The 24,911-nt window shown below is 36.4% G+C and overlaps 1 protein-coding gene across 1 annotated transcript; it reads left to right on the top strand.

Annotated features, from left to right (window-relative positions):
• Positions 1-7,763: 7,763 nt before the first annotated feature.
• Polr3D (RNA polymerase III subunit C53) lies at positions 7,764-23,930 on the top strand. The gene is made up of 9 exons (XM_022834515.2): positions 7,764-8,182; positions 8,961-9,068; positions 10,472-10,650; positions 11,085-11,257; positions 11,492-11,608; positions 14,341-14,525; positions 19,159-19,280; positions 21,778-21,881; positions 22,049-23,930. Exons 1-9 carry the CDS (start codon positions 8,079-8,081, stop codon positions 22,181-22,183), a joined length of 1,227 nt encoding a protein of 408 aa, XP_022690250.1. The 5' UTR covers positions 7,764-8,078; the 3' UTR covers positions 22,184-23,930.
• Positions 23,931-24,911: the final 981 nt, after the last annotated feature.

Genomic DNA, 24,911 nt, shown 5'->3' with positions numbered 1-24,911 from the left:
CAAAGACCTGAGTGGGAAAATTAAGTTCGTCGATCTGTTTTATACAAGCAGTTGTTCTAATGTTCGTTGTTTATAACGATATTGTACACTGCAAAGCATATACGCTACATTTTCAGAATAGAATTTCGCTTTCTTGAGTGAAATTTTAAAATCAGTGGGTAAAATCTGTTGTCCCACGGCTTGGCCATTTTCGAGGGGTCTGGACGGAAATAAGCCATTAGTGCATAAGCTAAGAACCTTCTAAGAAATCCAAACATTTGCATTTCTCACCGATCAAAGCAGTGTAGCCTCTTATGCGGTGCTACTTCGCGTCTGTTACCAGAAATGGTTGATATTCCGTCCTATAAGATTGTTATTGTAAGTTGATTTTGAAACTTGAGGGTGCAGACCATGCAAAGCATCATATGTTTGTTGTATGAGCGGAAGATGAGACGCAAGGCAACCCTAATTTTGTAACCATATTCTCAGTTGAGCTTCAGTTCTATCTGACTGAATCACTGAACAGACAAAACTGCCACATTTAAGAATACGAGATACTTCACATGAATTGCTTTTTGAAGCTAAAGTAACTGTATACTGCGGACCCTAGATAGGAAGTGTATCCAGCGTGACATGTTAGCGTGATTTAATTAAAAAAAAAATTTATATTAAAAGTTGTGTATTTTCTTTTGAGTCTGCGAAAAAAAATCTGAGACGGTCGCTAAAGTAACAAATTTAGCACAAGGCTGCAAGCATTGCCGTTTGTCATATTGTTTTGGTATTATACTATACTCTGCAAACTAGCGTCATTTATTACAAATCAAGGTTCATACTTAATGATGATTTCTTATTGACTCAAATCTGTTTTTTACGGAAAAAATCTGACAAACATTGCATCGAGTAAAAACTAATTTGATAAGCTTTTCCAAGCCGAAAAAGCCATCCCATCCGTGAAAGTTAGTTTGTTTAAACAATATAACGTGTGTTGTCATTTTCGGCAGATGTTTGATTATAGGTATCATAAAGAATGTTTACAGAGCTTTCATTACAGTTGAAGTCGCTAGCCGCTCCTACGATTAAGTGAAAAGTAATAACTGGCCAATCGAAATGTTTTAAATTATTATTGAGCAAACAGAATTTCTTTCTTCTCTATGTAAAGCGAGCCTATCAACCATTTATTCGGTATTTTACTTTTTGGCTATAATTCGCACGTCACACAATAATGATTTCTAGGAGTTACTCCAAATTCGGAAAAAATTTTGAAAATGGTACATTTTAGATACTTCTTGAATTTCAAATTTAGGAGATGCCATTATAGCGTATTGGCTTACATGTTAAGAACGGCCAAAAATATGGTCTGACGAAATACTTTTTTGAATGAAAAATAACAATTTGTTCGAAATATTTACACAACATGAAATAGATTAGGTAAGTAACTCTTTTGATATATAGCACTGTTGCTTAGTAGTAGGAACTTGCTTCATGTAGATGTGAAGTAAGCTGTAATATAGCTACAGAGCGTAATGTGATGTTATGGACAAGACCTGTAAGGGACGGTACATAGATATACATAGCTGAATATATATATATATATTATAGAAGTAATAGTAACGTATGCGAACGCTTAGGAGTAACTCGAATCTTGAAATGCGTCTTACGCAGTGCTAGCATTGTTTAGGAAGTGAAACCCAAATCTTTATTTGAATCTTGAAACGCAAGACTTAGTTAATTTTATGTGCATTTTTAACTAATTTTAAATTATGAACGATCGCTCCAAAATCCGTTTATCGCTCTAAGGAGAACCCCATTTATGTGAAGCTGCCCACGAAAAAATAATAATGAGATTATATAAACGATGCGCCAGTAGAAAGGGATTAGGTTCCTCCTTAAAAGCTGATACTTATAGTTACAAATAGCTAAAGAATTTAATTTTTTTTAATAAATTTCCTGACAAACATTTCAATGTTCCTGCATTTACTTTGATCTTGTCATATTATTTTATAAATGCAATTAGATTTAACTATTGAAAAATACCACGCAAGAGTTTGAATTTAGCACATTTAATTATGTTCTGTACTTGATTTGTCGCCGCTTATCGCGGTTATTATATTGTATTAGGCTGTTACACGCGAATCCGGCGGCTTTAAAATTAAATAAATGTCCAAATATGCGCGGCTAGCAGACGAAATTTGACTGGCAAATACTCCGGTAAAACCAGCTGAATACGTGGTTTTAAGAACGGAAGTTAGTGTTGAAGATTAGCGAAGAGGTGATAAGATTCTGGGACCCGAAGAACAAGAACGCATTGTCGCAATATAAGTGTCTTTTCACAGAACTGGTTTATTCCACGTGCAATTTAAGAACCTTTAATAGAATCACATGCGATCGCCATAGACAAGGCATGGTTTTCTTTCTACTGTGAGCTGAAAAAAGCCAGGTGAACGGCATCACACACAGGAGAATCGTAAAAATAATTGTTATTGTATTATTATTTCAGCACATTGTTCTATTAAACCTAAGTTATTATTAGTGGTTGAATATCTTCACTATTTGATGATTTATAAACACTTCGAGTATAAACACTTCCGGTATCGGACTTCACCCGAGCGGCCATAATTGGTTTATCCAGATTACATGCGGTATATACCAGACGGCTAGCTTCCAGCAAAATGCGAAGTGTGTCGGGCCAGGTTTGAATCTACAAGATTTCTACAACATTAGCATGCAAATACTTTAACCACTAAGCTATCACAGGAATATATGACGGAACACAGCTACCACAGAAAAAGGGATGTACGGGTAAAGCGAGAATAACTTAAGGGCAAGGATATAAACTAATACGAAGTCCACTCGTGGCTTACTGCATAAAGTATGATCCGAAAAGAAGAGAAGAAGGTTAATATTACCGTGGAATGACTTCTCTCTATGTCGTAACTTAAGTAAAAGTTTACTGTATGAATATTCATTAATAGTCTTCAACTCCCCTGTGTCGTTGTTTAGACATTTAATAAGTCGAATAAGCTTAATAAGTGCTGAGTACCCACAGTCTCTATCGGCTCGCTACATCTGGCATAGGTGGCTGACTTTTACATGCTCAATATATAGTTGATGTGTAAAGAGCACGGTTTTACCCCGGAAAAGTTTTAAGGGTTTCTCCGGTTTCTGTGTCAGAGAGATCTGAATTGCCCAAAATTTGATGTTCGACAATTTCTAACTGTAGTTTAACATAAAGAAGCTCTGTGATTTGTGCAGAGAGATTTTGTAGAACACAGAACGCGGAGCATTAACAATGAACATGACTCTCATACGATCCAATACAGCCTGCGTTCACCGTCCGGCAATCATACGCAAAACCTAAGAGCAGCACGCAGAGCACTAGTTCTCTTAAACCAAACCGCAAACGGAACAACATTGGGAGTTGATCAGAGAAAGCATGCAAATTGCATGAGTTCGTACTTAAAAAACCATTTTATCTAAATAGATTTCTCGATCATTTCGTGTAGTTTGCTAAGGTTATTACAGTATACAATATATTCAGCCTTGATGAATCGATCATTTTACTTTGATTTATACCCAAATTGATTTATGGCCTTGTAAGATGAAGTTAGGCATAAAAGGCTTTTCTTGGTATGAATAGTTTATTTTGCTTTCTTGGAATGTATGAATATATAGCATCTCTAAATTTTAACATCACGTAGTCAATTTTATTAATAGTGCGTATTAAGGTGTAGCACCTATTATCATTGAGCGTCTCTGTAATGCAGTGGTAATTGTACATGATTTCGTACCGTATAACATTGTGCAGTTGATTCAGCCTAAAGGAATTGAAATATAGGTCGTGTAAGGGTTAGTTTGACTAATATATTGTAGGATTTACAAGGTTACGGCGAACGGAAGTACTCGTTTTAATTAAGTCTAAACGATAACGTAAACAAAAAACTTCATATGTAAGGATAAAGATTTGGTTATTTATAGATTTGATTTATAGGTAAATTTATAGGTTAAAGAGATGTACATAAATATATCAGCGTATATGCGATTTTATAAGATAATGTACAAATATATGACATAATATAAATGGATACACCACATCTCCTTTTGAAGAAAGATACAGCAAGTGAGCTTGGATATCAGTTTTCAGTTTTCATTTGAACATGTCACCCGCAGAAGCTCTGCATATTTCTACGTTACCGATCGTCTTCTCTTTATATGTGGTTTATAAATCAGTCATTTCTGATAAAATAAGTACAGAGAATAAAAGTTTAAGGTTTTAAGAACGCTTTTAGCGAAATTCTGTCTAAGGAAATAAAGTTTACAATCTCTAATAGTTAAACAGTGTCTTTGTATTTAGGATAATTCACAAGTTAAATGAAAACGATGTTTTGTCTCTAAATAGCACGTAAGAGACATGTGGATTGAAGATGTATTGCGCGTCCTTTATAAGTTTTGTTTATTTGCAAAAGCTAGAATTCGAAGCTAGTATAAAATACTACTAGAAAGAGAATGAAAGTAAGATTTTTCCACAGTGCTCAATATAGGCGGGGAAGAAATGAATGGCCCAGGCTTTCAAGTCATTCTTAGAATATATTAGAGTTAATCTAAAAATGCCATCCGTTAGGTTACACAAGCACTGAACAAAGCATGCTATATAAAAAGGCATCTTTTAAAGTTGATTATTTTTCTAACCTAGGGACGCCCGCAGGAGCAGCACGTAGGCAAAGTTGATCCAGATGGGCAACATCTGAGAATTGATTTCCTAAATATACGCCAAGGAATCGAGCAAATGGGAAATAGCATAAAACTAAGCAAATTACCTGGCATAATCCTAATATATATATTCACTATAGTTATATGGTCATAATATCGACACACTGGGTTCGCTCTGAAATAAAACGTATTAAGCTGCAGGCCAAATTACTATCGTTTTATACATCGACACACTGGGTTCGCTTTGAAATAAAACGTATTAAGCTGCAAGCCAAATTACTATCGTTTTATACATCGACACACTGGGTTCGCTCTGAAATAAAACGTATTAAGCTGCAGGCCAGATTACTATCGTTTTATACAGGCTTTAAATAGGAAGTTAAACAGAATTGCCAGCATTTATCTTAATGAGCCTGCTTAGGTTTGTCACATAATCTAGGATTGAGTAATAAAGTATCATCTAGCAGATAAAATCTTGAGTTTAGTAAAAATGGCTTTTATAAACAATAATTTAATTATAATAATTAATAAGTTTTATAAAAACTTATTAAGCGAGACAGGCACACATCTGCGGTAATGTTTGTAACTAATCCTTAAACATGTTGGTATCGGGCGATACACATTTAGAGCCTCAATGAATGTAACACATTTGATTATAGCATTTACGAATGTAGCTATGGGCCAACGTAATAATGTACTGCTGCTTCGCATGAGAATCGAGAGTATGGCTTGGTCAAGCTGTTATTTAAAAAATTATGGAATTTCATTTACAAACCTGTTGGGTTAACTTCTGAGTAGGCTACCAGAAAATATGTTGAAAATGGTACAAAAGCCAACTTTGCTTAATCTGATATAATGCACAAGTATCTTCAAATGATTCTAAAGAAGAGATCTAGCGGCTTCATATTGTTTCAAGTAAGTAGCTGTATAACGACTCATTTACTAATAATAATGTACTGACAACGAGTATTGCTGAAAAATCGATTCATTTATGGGCGAAACGTGACGCTAAATATTCCAAGCCAAGCATTCACCAGGAATTAAAAAAGACTGTTTTCTGTCAGGGTCTATAGACAGAGATTCATGAGTGTCGATGACTTGGTTGTTAAGTCAGGCACTAAACAAAACCCGATCAGAGGCCCTGAATTATTTTGAGAAGGTATTGCGAAAACATATATCCCGATAATTAGCCAGGCATCCTAAGCATAGATGCATATTTAGTTTCCCTATTTGCAGTAAGCTTTCGATAAAGATTTCCAAGATAATAATCAATTTATGTGTTAGTAATAATGAAGTAATAAATCTCTCATGAAAATGTACATGCATCAACATATTAATAAGGGAAAACAAAGTAAAGCTATCACGAGGACGAAATAGTGGCAAAGTGTCGTTCGAACAGTACTTTCAAGATGCTTCCAATTCGACTGGTAAAGGAAGGTATGTACATATTTACACGTGCTATTACTAGAGATCTTTAGCTACATAATAACCCCGAAGCGACACATTAGAAATAACTACTTATTCTGGATGTGCATACAACATAAAAATTAATAAAATTACGATGGCATCTTTGGATATTTTGGTTAAATTGAGAAATCTGTGCAAAAGTTGTAAAGGCACATGTTATCAAGTGTTTAATTTTTTCGAGACACTTCAGAGGAAGTTGATTGAGATAGCGAAAGTGAAAACACCAAAAATGCTATTATGTCAACGCGGTTCCACGACTTCGGAAGATCCAAGATACCAAAATATGATCACTCCTTCATATTAAATAATAGACACTAAAGTATTCCTTTTAACAGTAACTATCTTAAAACCCGGCCTTTGCTTTATTTGACGTAACACTCACATTGGCATCAAAGTGCGGCATCTAACTGTTTTGGGATAAACTGGCAGCTATATGTATTAGTTCGAGTACAACTGAGGCTTCCAAACTGGGCGCGGAGCCTATACACCTACACATATGGTGGTCTCGTACATTGCCTTACTAGAATTTTCTTATTAACAAAACTGAAAATTTACTTTTGACTGAAGTCCTTGCATACGACCAGATTGTTAAATAGTATGAAAAAAAACTAATTTTGTAAAGCAGCCGTATTTAAATTATTCACATGATGTGAATTCGGTTTTAAGGTCTATTTTATAAGCTGCTCTTTTAATTCACCTCTTGAATTTAGCTGAAGTTAGCCCACCTTGTTACTACTTGGATGTATGAGACACCTTTTATATATATATAAATGTATTTCATGTCTACATTTTTAAAGGACGTATCCATTGGAACTTTGAACCAGGATGCCCCATAGTAAGGTAAGCCTCTCTGCAAAACAGCAGGAAAGCCAACAAGGTTAAATGAAAAAAACGTAGAATAATATAGCTAAGCCCGGAGTATTCGCATTGTAATGTAGATGATTGATTAAGTTTTCTAAGTTACGACGATCAGTTACAATGTCTAGATACGACTGTAAATACTGCGTTTGTACTCAAGTAATCGACACGTTTCTTAACAAGAGTCATTAGAGAAGCTTTAACCCAAGTAACTCAAAACTAAATTTACTCTGCAACAAAGACTGTCCTCGTTATGTGGCAGGTATTAAAGCTGTCCGTTTAACATAGGTTCAACAATTCCTCATCGTAATAATTTAGTGTTCCGATTTGTACGTTAAATACTGCCTTTAACCTTAGCTTAAGATAGCTGACACATAACCCAGGAAGTGCCTATGCTTGGACCTGGATTGAAATGATTAAATGTTTCGAGCTTTACGCCCGATGTTGCTATTAAACACTACTTAAAACTAGATCTCGACTTCAGATTACCTCACATGTTTCAAGGCTCGTAGGTAAACAAATGGTGGATTCATATTACATGCATAGGCCGATGCTAACGAGCAACTCATATCACAATGATTCTATGTAGGAGAAGATTATAACAATTTAAATCTCGCGCTACTCAAAACACCATTACGTCACAAGCGGCATTTCAGTCATCTACTGCATCTATTGTCCCCTCCCTCTAGCGTCGAAATTTAAACATCAAATGAGGGAAAGAACAAAATGAACGCATATTTAGCCGGCAAGAGGCAGCGGTCGTGGTCTTCGAAATAAGAAAAATTCATTATCATTACACGACTTACCGCCGCTTTATTTTTGTTGAATAATAGTTCCGACGTATGTTGAATTAGTGTTTTATATTACTTGTGCTGCAGTGTTATGAGTCGTCGTTATGCAACAGCATATTAAAAATGCGCTGATCCAAGTTACCCCGGAAGCCCAACAAGCTGTCTGCCGACACAAGGCGCGACACAACAGAATTTTGCACGTTTGTGTATTACAGTGTTCCACGCTCACCGACTACTAAGCATTTACGAGGCATTGGATTGTAAAAGCGCTTGGAGATGGCGGAAGGTGGTGGTGTAAATAATTCTGGAACTGCAAACCAAAAGACGCTTCCGAGAGGAGTGCTTGCCCGATCGGGCTTGCCCTTACCAACTGGAACCAGGTACCACTGAATATACAACTTTGTTTTCGAATCTCCAGTTCTTCAGATTATACTCCAGATCTTTCTAGGTTTACTTACATAAATGCACTTAAAACTAGCCACCCATTGATTTAAAATGTTTTTTTCCAAATTATATATATACAAATTTATAGGAATATATTAACACATACAAAATCATACTATTTTTTTCTTTCCTTTAGTCCCCTTAAATATTTATTTTATGTAGATTATGGCTTAAATTAATGTGTACCCGATTCTTTTGCACTTAACATGCGTTTTATTCAATAGATATCATCGTCATTGAAAACCTTCAAACGCCGGGAAGTACCAGATAAACACTTAATACTATTGCCTTAGATTTCTACTAAGAACTGTTACTGAAGTGATCGGCCTTATCTATTACTTTGAAATAAAGGTCTTAAGGTTGCTGGTATCTATAATAACTGAATGCCGCCTTTGCTCATGAAACTTTGTTGTAGATTAATATACTAAGGATGAAATAGCGTTGCACGGAGGGAAAAGATTTAATCGATATACTGACTCTGGCTACACTGTTCCGGCACGCATTGCTAATATCTGAACTGCTTTTTATTCTACAAAAAGCTATATCTAAAAGATTATGCTCTTGAAAATCATACTGTTAAAATATTCCGGTGATAGTACTGTACTACGAGTATATTTCTGAAATTGTCGTAGATCTTATCAGAGAAGGTTTCCTAGAAATTACGGAGAGCTACAAAGGGCGCCTAATTGATTAGCTTGTATTTTTTGCCTTTAGGTTGAATTCAAGCATCAGGGCCCCTCGTGACCTCACCCTTGGAGGCAAAGTAGGCGGACCGCCCAAAAAGTGTCTTGCTCCAAATCTCATTCCAAAGAGTAATGTCAGGTTAGTGTAAAATGGCCGGTTTCATCAACTGACCGTTGATATATATATGATAACCAAGGTGCAGCATTTAACCGCAGTATAGTATTATTATGATTGAACCATCTAACATTTAGATCATTCAATGAAATTGTAATTTGACCCAAAACAACGTCACCCAACTTTCAGGAGCTAATGTAGCCAATTCAGAAAAACGTTTTTTGGTGCACATTTTTTTTCTCGCTCACACAAGCATCTTCTCTTTCGCAAAACGCATGAAATATTTTATTTCGCATTGTACGTAAAATATTTGGTAGTTTTTTCTCCATGAGGTAAATATTCTACTTGTAACCCTGTCTTATAAGTGGTCTGAGACTTTTCTGTCGTAAATTGCCGCAGACATTCCTTAATTAATTAGTAAATAAAAATAGCAAGTGCATTTTTATGATTAAAGAAACATCTCCTAGATAATAATTTCTATTTCGTTTAGGAATGTCTTTTTGGCCATAATACTGACCAAAGAATAAGTATAGATTTATGTTTCAAAATTTACACAACGCAACAGTAAGTCGTATGCACAGATTCGACGTCAGCTCAAACTGAAATAAACTCTTCAACATGTTCTCCCATAGAATACATATATTTTATTGCTGTATGTAAAACGGCTCGCTGTGCCTTTTCATAGAGCTTGAAAGGGATTGGTTTAAAAAACTAAGGTTTCAAATTCAAAGCAATGTTACATACTTTCCAAATATTTTTCCACACTGGAATGATAAGTTTTTGGAAAAGGGAGTTACGGTATGGTCGGCTGCTCTGACCTCTTTATTACCTACTACAAGTCTTTGCCTGGCTAGGTATCGCACCCGTGAAGTGGTTACTTCAAGCTTGAATTAGATGATTAGCCTTTAGTTAAAGGTATTCCTCGCTTTTAAAAAGCGTTTTGCTTATTTGGAGAATATTAATTCTTTATATCAGTTTTTTCAACCACCCCTGGGAATTGTCGATTTTTACTTCTTGAGGAACAGACAGATTCGTTTAGTAATAATAAAGGACTACGCTTTTTCAAGCAATGAAATGAAAAAGACATTCGTCTTTTTGCCTTTTTATACCTACACCGTTCATGTAAATCTTTATTACGAAGGGACTTGTGAGGATTTTCTTAATACATGTGAACTTCACCTTACATATTACCGTTTTTTTTTTTTTTTTTTTTTTTTTTGTAATAAACCTGAGGAAAGGAACACAGTCAAGGTTCTGTGGTTCTGAAGATGCTGTTAGCGATTGAAGTTATCCACATGCTGCAATGCTAAGCAATTTTTTATCGATTTAAAAATAATTGCGACAAACTCAGTTCACACTGAAACCTGTGAAGGAAGCATGAGTTTTGGAAGCTTGTGTACGTGTATAAGCGATGATTTCGCTTGCAGTTTATCGGCAAATGGCTTGGAGGGGCGCGAAAATGGACGTAGCGGAGTCGGTTCTCGTGGGGAGGCTGGAGGACGCAGCCGACATGATAAAGTTGGAAGTGGGTTTCGAGGGCGCGGTAGAGGTGATGGAAATCGAGGTCGGGGCCGTGGCCGAGGACCCAATCTTGTACAACTCGATGGTAGATATGCTCATATATATGATATATATAATGTCGAATGAAGAACACGAATTTGATTACCCGCATTGCTTCATCATTAGCATAATTTACTCATTAACCTAATGTTGTAATAGACTAAAGTGACAGAAGGATATTAGAGTGCATGTATAGACAATATTTTTACATGCTATACAATTTGTGTAAACAAAGAAAATTATATTTTATGAAACTCGAAACAACGGATTAACGGAAAGTTTGATGCATTTTGTTGGTTAAATGTTGGTGATGAACCAACGCGGGTATATTCGGTTTCAAACTCATAAGCGAAACAATTAGGTACACATTTGTGGAGCTATTTTGTTTTGTAAAATGTGACAAATTATAGTTATAATGGGTGAATTTAAGCATACAATAATCTAAAATTGAGGTAGTCAGTTGAAAAGTTTGTTTTTTAGGTATCTTCGTGGCAGGGTCAACACCCCCAGGAAATTGCGGCCACAGTGGAGAAGGTGCCGGTAGTTCGGGACTACGAAGTTCTAAAGATTCAAGCTTGCCCAAGTACATTCCTATGGAACAGGAAGATTGCGAAAATACGAAAGAAACCATCAGTCGACTGACTAGGGCTGATGTATGTACACATTCTACTGTACTTATTTCCGAACCTTGTTGTCTAGAAATGAATAGGCGGACCTGACTGGGTTGCACAGTCGGTCTCAACACTGAGATGATGTTTAACCATGTTAACTCTTAGGCGAAGCAAAGTTCACTGATCTATGTAGAATCTGTAATTTGAATCGCTAGAAATTTAAAGTTAAAAAATGTATATATTTAGATGGTCATTCCATGCTTCTGTTTATTACAGTTCACGGACTATGGTGACGAAGACGAAGAATGCGAATTGCCTCTTATGATTCCTCTGACAACGGCACGTTACGGTACGACATGCAAGGTGGAAGACTATACTGGTCCAGATGAAACGGTAAGAATCGCGTAAGCGCGAGACAATGTTGTCGACTCTACTTTCTAGGTAAAACGAATATGCTTATTTTGAGAACGTATTTCATACATCTTGAAAGCAAAAACTCGGTGCGGTGCCCTTCTTACGGAAGCAACCCGTTTGCACAACCTTTTGAAGTTATAAACATTAGCGGCCTAAAATACTGCATACAACATAACTATATAACCGCCTTTTTTATATATGTCGAGAATTGTCAGGTTTGGGAGATAAAGCTTAGGAACATGGTTTTAAAAATTCTAGCTGTTGTTTCTAATTATGTTAGGTCTTCATAAATATTTTGGCTTCAGATAGGTACCAGGTCTTCATTATCTTGGCGTCAACTTCGATTCTCTTTAGAAAAGATGTGACAGGAATTATTTTCATTCAATTAAAATAATTTCTTAGCTCAAAATTTAAAAAAACTTTTGCTGATCTTCTTTAGTTCTGAAATGCAAGTCAATTGATTCAGCGTGAATGCAAATAGTCATTTTGTGCAGCCGTATGCAGTCGATAAAACCTTCGGCACTAAAACAATATTGAAATAATCATCTGTCTTACTTTTTTTTTGGCATGAAATAGAGTATAAAATATGGTGAACTACTCTTGAAATTTTTTCGAGAAGCTATTCATTAGCAAATTTTTCAAACATATTGAAAATACTACGTTTTTTGAGCTACCTAATTAGGTTCTCGGAGTTCTCGCTTGACTGAACTGGCGTTGGCACGCTTTTAGTAGGACACCCTAACGCCGTTGAAAACAAGCAGGTCTTTCTTGGTTAATTTCTAGACGTCGTTGCTGCTTTAAATTTCTTAAGTCATTCGACATTCCTGTAAACGTTAGAATGTCTGAGGTACAGATCGATCACCATTGATTGGTTCAAAACATGTCTCTCGGGGAAGACGATAAATAGCCAGGATTAGTTGCATGGAGTTTGGGTTAGAGCAAGTAGACACTGGAGCACCTCAAGGTTCGGTTTTGAGGCTGTGCATGTGGGTCGTTTTTATCGATTTAGTTTTCATTAAGATCTTGGCGAGTGGCATATGTAAAGCCATTGCTTAAGTAGCTGAAACCTACATGCTTTTTTGCGTGTAACTAATCAGGGTTGCCGATGACATACGGACTGTTTTTAAGAAGGTAGAAAGGGCTTTTGGTCTTGTCGTTGGTGTCAATAAGACACGACTCGTTTTGTACCGCTCGCCCCAATATACGTTATACTTAATGGGATCTTAATTTTATTGCGTCAAACCATAGATGTGTTGGGATACATCTTCAAGCGACGATTAAAAGGTAGGCTCATTTGACAGGCCAAGCGCTTAGGTCCTATGCTATTATTGCGGCACTGAGGAGACTCGGAAAGATTGATGTTCCAAGCGAAGATCCACCAATCTTTTTTGTTTTCAAAGCGCTGTTGCTGCCAGTTATTTATTAATGGGATCTTGATTTTATTGCGCCAAACCATAAATGTCTTGGGATATATCTTCAAGCGACGATTAAAATGTAGGCTCACTTGACAGCCCAAGCGCTTAAGTGCCATACTATTATTGCGACACTGAGGAGACTCGGAAAGATCGACGTTCCAAGCGAAAATCCACCAATGTTTTTTCTGTTTTCAATGCACTATTGCACCAGTGCTTTTCGTTAGCTTATCGTATCTGCCAATGTTTCATAGGGTCGTTTACCCAAAACAATGCTCTGAGGGCAATGCTTGCCTAGCGCTACAGGGTCTCTGTGGATGAACTTCTCACCCCCCAAAAACGGATTGCTCGATGTCGATGAACCACACACGTGCCTCGCGCTGCTTATTTTTGGAATGCCAAAAGGTACCATTTTACCATCGTCAGCAGCTTTAATCATTGCGCTATTACGTAGAAATGTTTCTTTGTTGTTGACGAATGTCTGACAATTGTCAGACTGGAGTTCTTGCCCTTGTGTAAGTTGCTCAACTTAATGCAAGAATTTGAGGAAAATTTAAAGAATTAAATTAATAAGATGCAGATTGCATAATTATGCGAATGGTGTAAATATTCTTAGTTTTTATTAATAATTGTTGTAATTATGGTGTGAAATCTTTTGTGTAATAAGAAACTCACTATGGTTATTTTATGCAGGAATTTGAACGTTGTCAAGACTGAAGTTTCGTAAAAAAATCAAAGATTTAGTGTTAGTTTCCTTTGTAGTATAACTCACATTGTAATCATACGTACTGCAACAAATATTTTTCAAGGTTCACAAATAATGCTGAAAGATTGGAAAATTGCGGATATGGTTTAACATCTTGGAAATTTTAAAAAAATGTGTTTTTGAATTTTGACAATTTTTAAGTGTCCTCTTAAATTATCCTTTCCAATAAAAGATGTACACTTTTGAAGCTTTTTTGTATACACAAGCTATACAAGTCGTGCTTCAATACATACTACACTTCGTAATAAAAAGAATTCAGAACTGTTATCAACCTATTAGTTTTAAATACCTCAGTGCTAGTTGTCCTAGCATCATTTAACTATAAAAATTATATTCTTTTTTATTATAAGCTGATAATAGCTGCGAATTTACTTACCGTTTCTATTAACGTAAGAGGCGCAGGGTTTGGGTGGGGGGAGGGGGGAGGGGTAGGAAGTACCCTGTTTACCCCGAAGTAATTTTTACAATAGGCTAACTTATTTTACAATTGATAAGTTGTGTTCTACCTTGTGGATCAATACTCTATATTTCAGGATTTGGCAATGGAAGCAGATAGCAGTGAAACGGAACGAATAAAGCCATTGAAAGTCGATAAATCCAGTGCAGAAAGCGATCCATCAGATATTGCAAGAAACCTTCTTGGCATGTTATGCTTAGGTCATGGAGCTGTAAAAGCTGACGACGAAGGCACTACGTTAACCGTGTTTCAGCTTCCTAGGTTAGTGTATTTACTAAGCTCAAGACGTGTGTATAAAGGACAAACATAAAGCAATTAATAATTTGCTTTGTCCTTTGACCCAGTAACGCAAACCCCTTTATATTTTTTTTTCAATTTTATGCCTTAGAAATATTTAGTGTTCGTTCCTGATAGTAATCCTATTTTCTGGAATACTGTGCACCAAATTTAACCATGATTTTAATAATGGAAATGTACATTACTGTAAAAGTAAATTAATTTACTAGATGCTATAATGATGCAACTTTTCCTGAGCCACAGTTATCTGTATTTTTTAAGAAAACTTTTTTCACCCGATACAGTTTTTCCAGCCTTCTTTCTGAAGTTTCTTCTCATTACACTATATGCAGAGGTGCAGCTTTTAACCATGACTATTTCTTCATACGTCGAACTAGAAAGGCCTAACCACCCTGGTTTGCGCTTCAAGATCAAACATTTATCGCCGGTAACGATTTTGGACAGAAGATACTTCCTTTTCTGTTATCCAAGCAACGGGGAGTATATTGTAAACATGTAAACATATTTTTCCAAAACCTTGTGAAAATTACAAAAGATCTTTGTAATCTTTTTTGTAATTTTCACTGAGTCCATGAGGTCTAATTTTTTTTGTTCTTTCTGGTACATGCAAACTATTGGTGACAGTCGTATGTGTCACTTTGGCTGTGCATAGAAATTTCGGGTGAATTGTCGCATTTTCTTTAAGAAAGGCTTGCACCTCGTCATAGTTCGCTTTAAGTATTATTTGTCGTTCAAGTTTCCCAATTTCGAAAGGATTAAAGAAAAACTAGCAGCTAAAACACTCTTTGTTCTCGGCAGATTTTTTTTAGCACAAAAATACTGAATACAATTTCGGATATGCATCTTTTTGAGCTTGGTCATTGAACGTAGTAAATACGATGAATCACCACTTGTAACGACAACAGCTCAATGAAAGGAACAGGGCAGATGCTAGTCAACACAATCGTCCGAGGAGTTTAAGCTGGATAAGATCAGTCAATTTGATGCTAACGCCATCTGTCGGCTAATGGGAGCTATTTCTCAATCTAGTATCAAATTGGAACTTAGACGGTTTTTCTGCGAAACGAAGGATGCAACGTTTCACCAAAATTCCTAACGCATACATATTCGTCATCATTCTTCACGGCCATTCCTTCTTTCTAAGCCAATTTCATGTTTTTCGTTAGAAATTGTCAGTTCTCGTGTCAGAGAACTTGTCCACCCAGAGGTTGAAACCAGCTTCACTGTCAAATGTATGGTTATTAACTAAATTTTCCAGCAATTAAAGTTGGCAAGCGTTTGGTACGAGGTCTAAGGAATATGAAGGGGCACTGCTTAAGCTCTTGCAGGGCTGCTTTAGCAATGTATGCCATGTGTAGCCTGGCATTGTCGTGGGGAAAAGAGCTATAACTTCGTTCACTGGATGCGACTGGGTTACATACAGATTCTTGTTGATAGTCTTGTATTTTCTCTTTCAGTTTCACAAAACGCAAATCATGTTTTTTATGACAGACCTGGTTTAACTTGTGGCTTCGGCGTAAACTGCGAAGCTACCCATTTTTTTCACTTACTATTGACGTAAGAGCACCATTGTGCGACACCTCCTTCCAAGTACCTTCGTCTTGGCCGGTGACAAGTAAAATATACACCCTAAGCCTGAAATTCTTTGCGAGCTTAGCAAACATAAGCAAATGCAAAATGGAATAGCGTTTCATCTCGAAGTGCTATTTTTAATGTTCGAATTCACTGCAAAGTTCGTTGCGGAATCAAATTTCAACCAACGTCTAGGGGAGATGATGGTGTATAGAGGCAAGTGAAGAGCGGATTGTAGTAAGGACGCGATAATACCGACTTAAATGCGATATATGCACAACGCAATGCCTTTATATAGCAACAGTGACGGAAATATCCAGGACGTAATATTGAATTAACGCAAAAAGATAGACAGTTATAGGGCAAAATTATAGCAATTTTTTGTCCTGAAATTATATTACTAAAATCGATTACCTTCTGTTGTCTCTTTGTGGTTTCTGCAACAAAAATTGTAACAACTAGTTTTTGCATCTCTCCATTTAAACCAAATACTTGAGGGTTATGCAAAGACCGAAGCATATTATAGTCTGGTGCCGTCTGGTATTGTGGAAAAGACATACGACGCCTTTTCTTTTAACTAGTTAAAGTCGTTTTTTTTTAGTGTGTAACAGTGTGAATCAGCCACAATAGACCTTGTCACCGATTGTAACTTCTTTTATTACATTATCCATACTGCGTATGTAGTCCACTTCTCATCATCATCATCCGTAATCAACAACTTTAAATATCTTGACTTCGTTGCTGTTATGGAAAGATTTGCAGATAGAAATACAATCAGGTGAATTCTATGCGTCAATTCGTATACCACCGTCGAGTTATTATATCTTATAAGTTTTCTTTTTTAAATGGTTTAATTCGGTGATCTCTGCTATTCGGTGAACTCTTGAAATGACTTACCGTTTTTCCGTAATAGGTCGACCACTAATAAAACTATTTTTACATCAACGGAACCATTCTTAAGCCGTTTCTTTCGATAACATATCTTGGCCATAAACAACAATTTTCTTCATTCATCGTCTTTATCGTAGTAGAATTGTAAGGTGTAAAAAATATTTTTGCAGAAGGCAACACCGACCCGACGCGGTTCATATTACCTTTAAAACTACAAAAACCGTCAGTACTTTAAGAACCTAGTGTACAGCACCGTAATACTCGGCCGCGCCACTCACACGTGAGTCCCCATATACAGGATAGCGTGTGTCTTGTTAAATTCGAAACCTTTAGGCGGAAAATGACACCCGCTTGAGAGCCGGCCAAGATTTTCTCTAGTGAGGTCGTGCAATCACTCACATTTTGATATGACAAATTTGCTGTAGCGAGGTTGTCCGATCATCCATAAAATTTTTGTGCCATGCCTAGAACAGTACGGCGCATGCTTTTTTTGATCAAACCGAATTTTTCTCTACTGGAACCACTTCCATGAAGTTTTGCGGGTACGCATGTCAGCATTCTCTGCAGCCGGTCACCTGTTGTGAGTTCCTTGAAATGGGGCAGACGTTCTTAGGCACGTACGCGTGTTTGCTCCTCCAGGCCTTAAACGTCGATACACCTCTTTCCTGACCTGAGAATATATCGTGAGGCCGACGTGGAGGTGGTTTAGCACCCGCTGTCTAATTTCTTGATTCTTGATATCGTCAAGAAACGTCTCAACGTTTAACAGCAACCTGACGTGCTACAATACAAAGCATTTCTCCCAGATAAGAGCGTACAGGTCTTCACCTTTTCGGACCCGTGCATATTCTGATGTATGAATTGATGAGCCTGTAACTCCATCTACGCGTTATCGATAACGGATTTAAATCAGTATCGGGCTAAGCCTAAAAGAATCCGTAAGCAAGCCTGAACAGGCGGCCACGCGATCAACCGTAGAAATCTGCCACTGTCTCCTATGCTTTAATCAATTTTTCAGAACACGAGCTACAATACATAGTAGATTCAGCGGCAATGTCACCCCCTCTACATTCTTTCTCAAACGGTTCACCATGGCGATTAATCTCGCATTTTGGCCGAACACGTTCTTTTGGCAATCCATAGCTACCTTCTCTCTACCATCAATCAGACTGACGAGGCACTAGTACCGCCACAGATACGATTTATCTGCTTTACAGCTTGTCCTTGCATAACAAAGGAAACGATAATGCCTAGGACTCAATATTACGTCCTAGGCATTATCGTCATTATTATTACCTATTATTATGGTATGCGTTGTAATAGTATATGAAACAGATTGCTTGCCTATAGTATAATTTTGACGAAACTAATGCAAAAAAGCTCGGTTACAAAGTGTGTTTTTGGAATAATGAATTGTGAAGATTAAACATCGTTATGTTAGCTGTCAGGATTGCAGGATATTTTGCTTTCTAAGAGCAAAGAAGCGATACTTTATTCTCCAATAGGTTGAGAACGTCACTGCAATATTAAGGCAGAACATCTAACTAAATCACTTTTCAGAAAACAAATTGTTAAAAAAATTGATAACTATAACTTTCTTTGTTAAATAATGTCTTCTCAGCAGAATATGGACAACTTGCACCAATTAATTTGTTGCGGAAAATAATGTTTTCAGCATTTGTTGTGCAATTTTGAATTAAACAATTTTCATTATTTCTCAGCTTTTATTAAGGTAACAATTTTAAAGCCAGGGGTTTTGCTCGTTATTCTACTATCAGTTAACATTTTCAACATATTGTTACATAATAGGTCGCGTGCTATTTTTTTGGAAACGAAATACCAGGTTCTTTTTATACTTATTGAGGAAAATCTACCGTTTATAAATTGCCTCGCCTATAGGTAACAAAGCCGTGTTTCGTTAAACTATAGCCACGTCGTTTACTTTTAAGCTAAAGGATGCATAAACCGTGTTTACCTATATTTCATAACATTTTATATCGAAACATTGAGACTAGTAATGCCATGCACAGACTTTTTCTATAAGTGATGTTTCAATCAATAATTTACTGAGATTTATCGCAGAACAATCCTAGAAATATCGGAAATAGCTGACGCATTACATTGCCAACTTTAGACTTCCAGGTCCGTCCAAAGCATCCCAGGATGAGGAGCGTCGGCTGCTGCAGAAGGATACAAATTCTTGTAAAGCTCAAACCGACACCAGCCAGCAGTACAAGCTGAGACATCTATCTAAGGGCATGTATAATCTCAAATTCGATAAATCGATACATATCAGAAAAGCACGTTTATATATCGCACCACATGTGTAAAGGAAGTATTTTTAAGTACGTTTTTTAATAGAAGATCATTTAATTTTTTATCACTTTAGGATTACCGTTACTGCAGAGGTCTTAATAATCAAGGTTACGAATAGTAATCCCATTAATTTACAATAAGTGTGCAATGAACCAGAATTCAAACCACCTGTATTGTTAAATTTATGTCTTGCAGTCGAGCAGACACAGTAAAAGTATTTATTTATTATTATTATTACGGTGGGCTATATAAATAACTGCTTCGAAACCAACGTAAAGGTTTATTGTATTGGGTTATCCAATAATATTGCATAACCTAATTTTAATAGAATATTTGCAATAAGTTGGTTTACTTAGTTTTTTTTTTAATATTTTTTAAAGATACTAAATGCTTCCTATTAAGACAGTTCTCCAAGGATTCGAAAAGATGATAACAAAAAAAGAGCAAGGTCGAGACTATAAACTGAGTGAAGCAAAACATTCCAATTAAACTACGAACATATTTGGCAAATCACAAAACCACGTGCGAAGCCCTGATGACACATAATCCTTTTTTATCCATTGGCCACAACCTGGCGTTTTTATTGGATACTTTAATTTAAACTCTTAGTATGCATATTAGACTTAGGTAACGGTTTGATTATTTGGGAAAAGCTCATAGAATAGAACCCCTTCGCAATGCCACCAAATGCGCAGCGTTGGATGGTTCTCTACCGCGCTTTAACCATGATCTATTATAAAAGACGTTGTTATAGATTTCCAGCTTTTCATCACCCGTAACCATCTTCATGGGAGGATTGTCTTCATTCAGTTTTGGAGAATGACTGGCTAATTAGGCACGGTTCATCCTCGGGTTGGTCAGATCATAAAAACCCAGAAGTCTGCTTGATAACGTAACCCTTGCTTGGTATATGTCTATGAATAGTCGATTTGAATGTTCCTGTGTTTTGTACAGTTTGCCAAAGAGTCATAAGGGGGTTCGGACTAAATACAGAGAATATTTGAATGTTCTCATAATCAAGGGGTCGACACGTCTTGTCTTCTATGCTGAAGTTATCACAATGACCTGCATCTTTTGAAATACACCTGCGACTTCATTCCACATACATCGATATAGTGCATCTAAAAATTGGACGCCAATGACTTGGTTGCTTAGTCACGGAGTATGTCTTCCGAAAAGACCTATGTTACCAGCAAGAAAAGATGGTGCTCCGTTAACATTGGCTGCTAGGGTGGTTAAGTGAACGACTATAATTTCTCTACTACAGATCTCTATAAAAGCTTGCAGGGAAGAAAAAAAGTCTAATTTTAAATGGCTCTAATACGGGTAAATAGGACTTACAATTTGTAAAGTCGAAAACAACGGTGTGTAACCGATATTGTTTCCTCATTTTTGTTCTATAGCTATTTGGCAGACGATTTTACTGAGAAACACAAATGTAATTGCAGCAATAGCAGCAAACCATGAACAAGGGTCTAGAGTAACGTTTACATTGTGTATTTTGCCAAGATACAAACTAAATGAACAGAGTTACTAGCATTCCGAAAATACCTACGTATAGAACCCGTTTGCCCTGAAATGCTCTATATAACAATTACAATATTATAAAATTAGGTATCACAAAATGTTAAACTGTAAAACTAGTTTTCGTTTGTCTTTACAGAAAAAGTATATATATATATATATGATTTACATTAGTGCATAGATGGTTTCCGAGCAAGGGTCCCCAAGTGCACACCTCGGAACTGACCTAAGCTCTTCCCATGAAAAAGGACCGAAGAACCTTTTGGTATATATATCATAAAAATTATTATTCTTATGCCTTGAGTAGCTTCTCGCTGATATGCTACCTACATGGATCGTTTACCCTCACAGTGTTTGAACATTAATAATATTGTACATTAATAATGTCCAATAATACATTTATGTATATCATTCATAATGAGAAAAATAGTGAATGTGACAGTCACATTGACTACTCAAGTGGCAGTTCTGCTTTGATTGATCAACGCCTTCAATAAGCTTGTTACTATTGTTATTAGTTTTTAGTATTATTTATTATTAGTATTATACATTAATAGTTGTTAGTTTTACTATTGGTAAAGATTTTCCTGACATAGACTCTTGCCGCAATGCCTAGGAGGTTACGGCGATAAACAAATGCTTATTATGTAGAAATTATAGTAACGTATCGTTTTGCGTTTGTGACGGAAAGAAAATGTGAAAACTTGAAGTTTTTCATCTTCCATTACTATGCCCTCTATATGGCTCTGTGTGACGTGCTCCCGCCAAGGTGTAAAGCCATGGGCAAATGAATAACTACGGTAGATTTGTTAAAAGTACAATAATATAATTACGTATATTTGGACGAGCCGATACAAACCGTAAATTGGTCTCTAATTTTATAAAGGGTAAATAATTTGTTTGTCGAACATAGGATATCTCGGAAAGCTGCAGGTTCTACGAGATGGCAGAGTTCGAATGGTCTCAGGAAGAGTATCAATGGAGTTGCAAATGGCATCCGAACTACCACTATATCAGGTAAAGTACTTATCTGCTTATAGCGTTGTGCGACTTACTGTATTTAAATAAGCGTTTTGGCTTGCAAAATTTTTTTATAAAAAAGTAAGCATAGATAATGGAAATTATCTAGCCCTAGCAAACGTGTAAGATGCACCTAATTATACTCTTTTGCATCGTATGTACAGGAGCTCGTTGAAATCCAGGGACGTATGGTGATCCCAATAGCCAAAGTTGAAAACAAGGTCGTGTGTCGTCTTAATCCAAAGGATCTAGTTGGGGAAAGCACCAGCAATAGCAACGTTCATAATAATAGCCAATGACTCTACAAGAAACCGAAATAGAAAAAATACCGTATATAACAGTGTTGATGTTTATTATACACTGCCGCATAATCGAGATGGTCAAAGACTGTTGTAATTAAATTAGGATTAACTCTAGGAGATGACGCTCCAGTAAGTAAACAAATAGTAAATTATATTAAATTGAGATGTATAGGCTGTTCGAGAAGTTCCGAAGAAGAGAAGTTCGAAGCCCGATGGCGCTCAAAAAATTTCTACAACTAACTATACAAATGCAGGCCCACGAAGCTCGAACAACTCATTATTATGAGAAGGGTGGAACAGCTGTTTATCAACCAGCGATTGATGTGATTTCGGTGTTACTCCGGTGGGACTGGCAGCAGTTAGAAGTGGCCACATGCCTAATGTTAGTGATTATATGTATTTCACCGCGCTGAACCGCAAAGTAGTGTATGTAAACGTGAATTTAACACGTATATTGGGGTGAGGGTGAGGTCTGTTTCGCCTTCTAATATACTGACTTATGTCTTTTGCCGAATTTGCAAAGATGGTTGCGAACGTCTAAAATTCAGTAAGCCTTTCTACAGTCAGATCTGACCACCTGATTTGGCAAGATATTTTATGCTATGCACGTAGCGATGCACAATCCGCAGATATCGATGCAACAGTCCATCGTTTCCTTCATAGGATTCTCCATGAGAAAATTGTGATGTAATTGTTTATGTTATATAATGTCAAAAAAATTTTACTAAAGTGATTGCGTATATGTAAGCTGGTAGATGCTATTGAGTACATATGATACCATATTTGGTTCACTAAATTGATAACACGATAACCATTCTGAAACTCAGCTCTTTTATTTCATGCTAAATATTGCAAATGCATAACATACAAAATCGTAGTTTACTCAGCTTTTTTTAGCAGTATAAAATATATAATTTAATGGGTTCAGCCGAATTGTAATGAGGCGAAGTTGTCGGCTTTTGATAGTAACTTCGCAGTAACAAATTTGGTGTTACCAATCTTTACTTCCTTTTCAGTGAGGTCTGGCTCTCTTTACTGATTCAGCAAAATGTATGTTGGACTAGAAGTAAAGAGAGGCGTTATATAGACTTCAGCTAAGTTTATTTAAATATATTTTATAGCTTTACTGCTCCATCCGTTTTTTCTAAGTGTCACATTTCCGATAGCTTCCACTTCTCTGCCAGCTCAAGGTATCCACGAAGTAAACAAGAAATTTTTGTCAATAACTTTTGTCAGCTACTTGTCAAGGGGAATCCTAATTTAAGTAAGAAAAAAAGCAATTTGTCGATTAGTCCTTCATATCATTTATCCTTGACCGTTTCGATAAACAAGATGGCTTGCAAAGGCGCAATAAGTTGCCCAAATGTACTGAGTGTGGATGAGAGATATAGTTCTACGACAAAAATCTCCTTTAGTGAGAACACTGTTGTCCATACAAGCTTGAAAGTGCAAGTGTATAAAATGTACAGATATGTAACAAGAGACAACGTTTGGTTGCGTTTAATCAACACTTATCGTTGATATTATTTGACTATTTTCTCATTTGTGGTTGAATAGAACTTATTAAATATCAGGAGAACAACTGCTGTTGTTTTTGTTTACGTATAGATAGTATTCTTTATTATGCAAGTGAAAAGAAATAATTCTTCGTTCATATATTACAAAAAAAATTATATAATAATACCTTTTTTAAATAAAGAGGCCCTAAAATAAAGACACGCACCCCTTGGGTCGAAATAATGAAGTGATGTTTTTCTAGTAGGTTAGAAAACGATATTTGCAAAACATTACTATTGGAACTTATAACCCGATTGTTGGAAAAAGCAAATAAACTGATTGCGTTAGCTATTAAAAATGTCGATCTTTCGAGCCAAGTATAACAAACACCATTAAAAGACAGTATCCTGTATAGCTTCCGTTATCGTATACCAGAGTTTTTCTGTCATCATTATAGCAATATAGTTCAAAACTGGTATTCACGATGTGCCTCATAGATGATGAAACAGCAAACATGTTTCGATCCGTTGAGTTCACATACTGGTTCAAGTAAGCTTAACAGAGGTTCTCGAGCATTTCGAAATGTTATATGGAGACAGCCAATCGGTAAGCTCTAGAAGATATGAATAAGGAAGCCACAGTAAATAGCCATGATTAGAGAACAGGCCATTTCTAGCGCACAGATTACCATTCTTCTCAAAGTCTAGACATCTTAGTAAGAGAATTTGTCGAATCTCAGTATGTTGAAGCTGCATTTCAATGCTTACTACTATTGCCATGCTTACTACAATGCCTACTATTATACATCTGAATAGAAGCAGAATAAGAATCTAAATAGTAAAAGGTCATAAATAATAATAGTGCATACCTTGACTATTAATAAAAAAACTACTCTTGTGAAAAAAAACTCGAGGACTCAGTAAGTTCGGCCTCGCGTTTCACACCGGACGACCTGATAGTTACCGATTGTAGAAACCAGTTTTACTGAGACGTATGTGTAAATTAAGGTTGAGAAAGCTTTTATCAACTATAAATGTCTTTAAAGGAGTCCATTACTGTCATCTTTTGGCATTTCAGGGCTATCTTATTCTGATCCGGTCTTTCTGTTAAAAGAAAGTAATGTCACTTCTGGGTTGATAAGGGTATCAAAGTGTTCAGATTGTCACAGTCATAAATCCTTTAATAAAAGGTCAGGGTGAGCAAGTATGAAGATGATCGAATTCAGGTT

This window comes from Varroa jacobsoni, unplaced genomic scaffold (genome assembly GCF_002532875.2).
Source record: "Varroa jacobsoni isolate VJ856 unplaced genomic scaffold, vjacob_1.0 scaffold_532, whole genome shotgun sequence".
In the NCBI taxonomy this organism is placed as follows: Eukaryota; Metazoa; Arthropoda; class Arachnida; order Mesostigmata; family Varroidae; genus Varroa; species Varroa jacobsoni.
The sequence above is the reverse complement of the archived record's forward strand: the minus strand, read 5'-3'. Positions and strand labels throughout refer to the sequence as shown.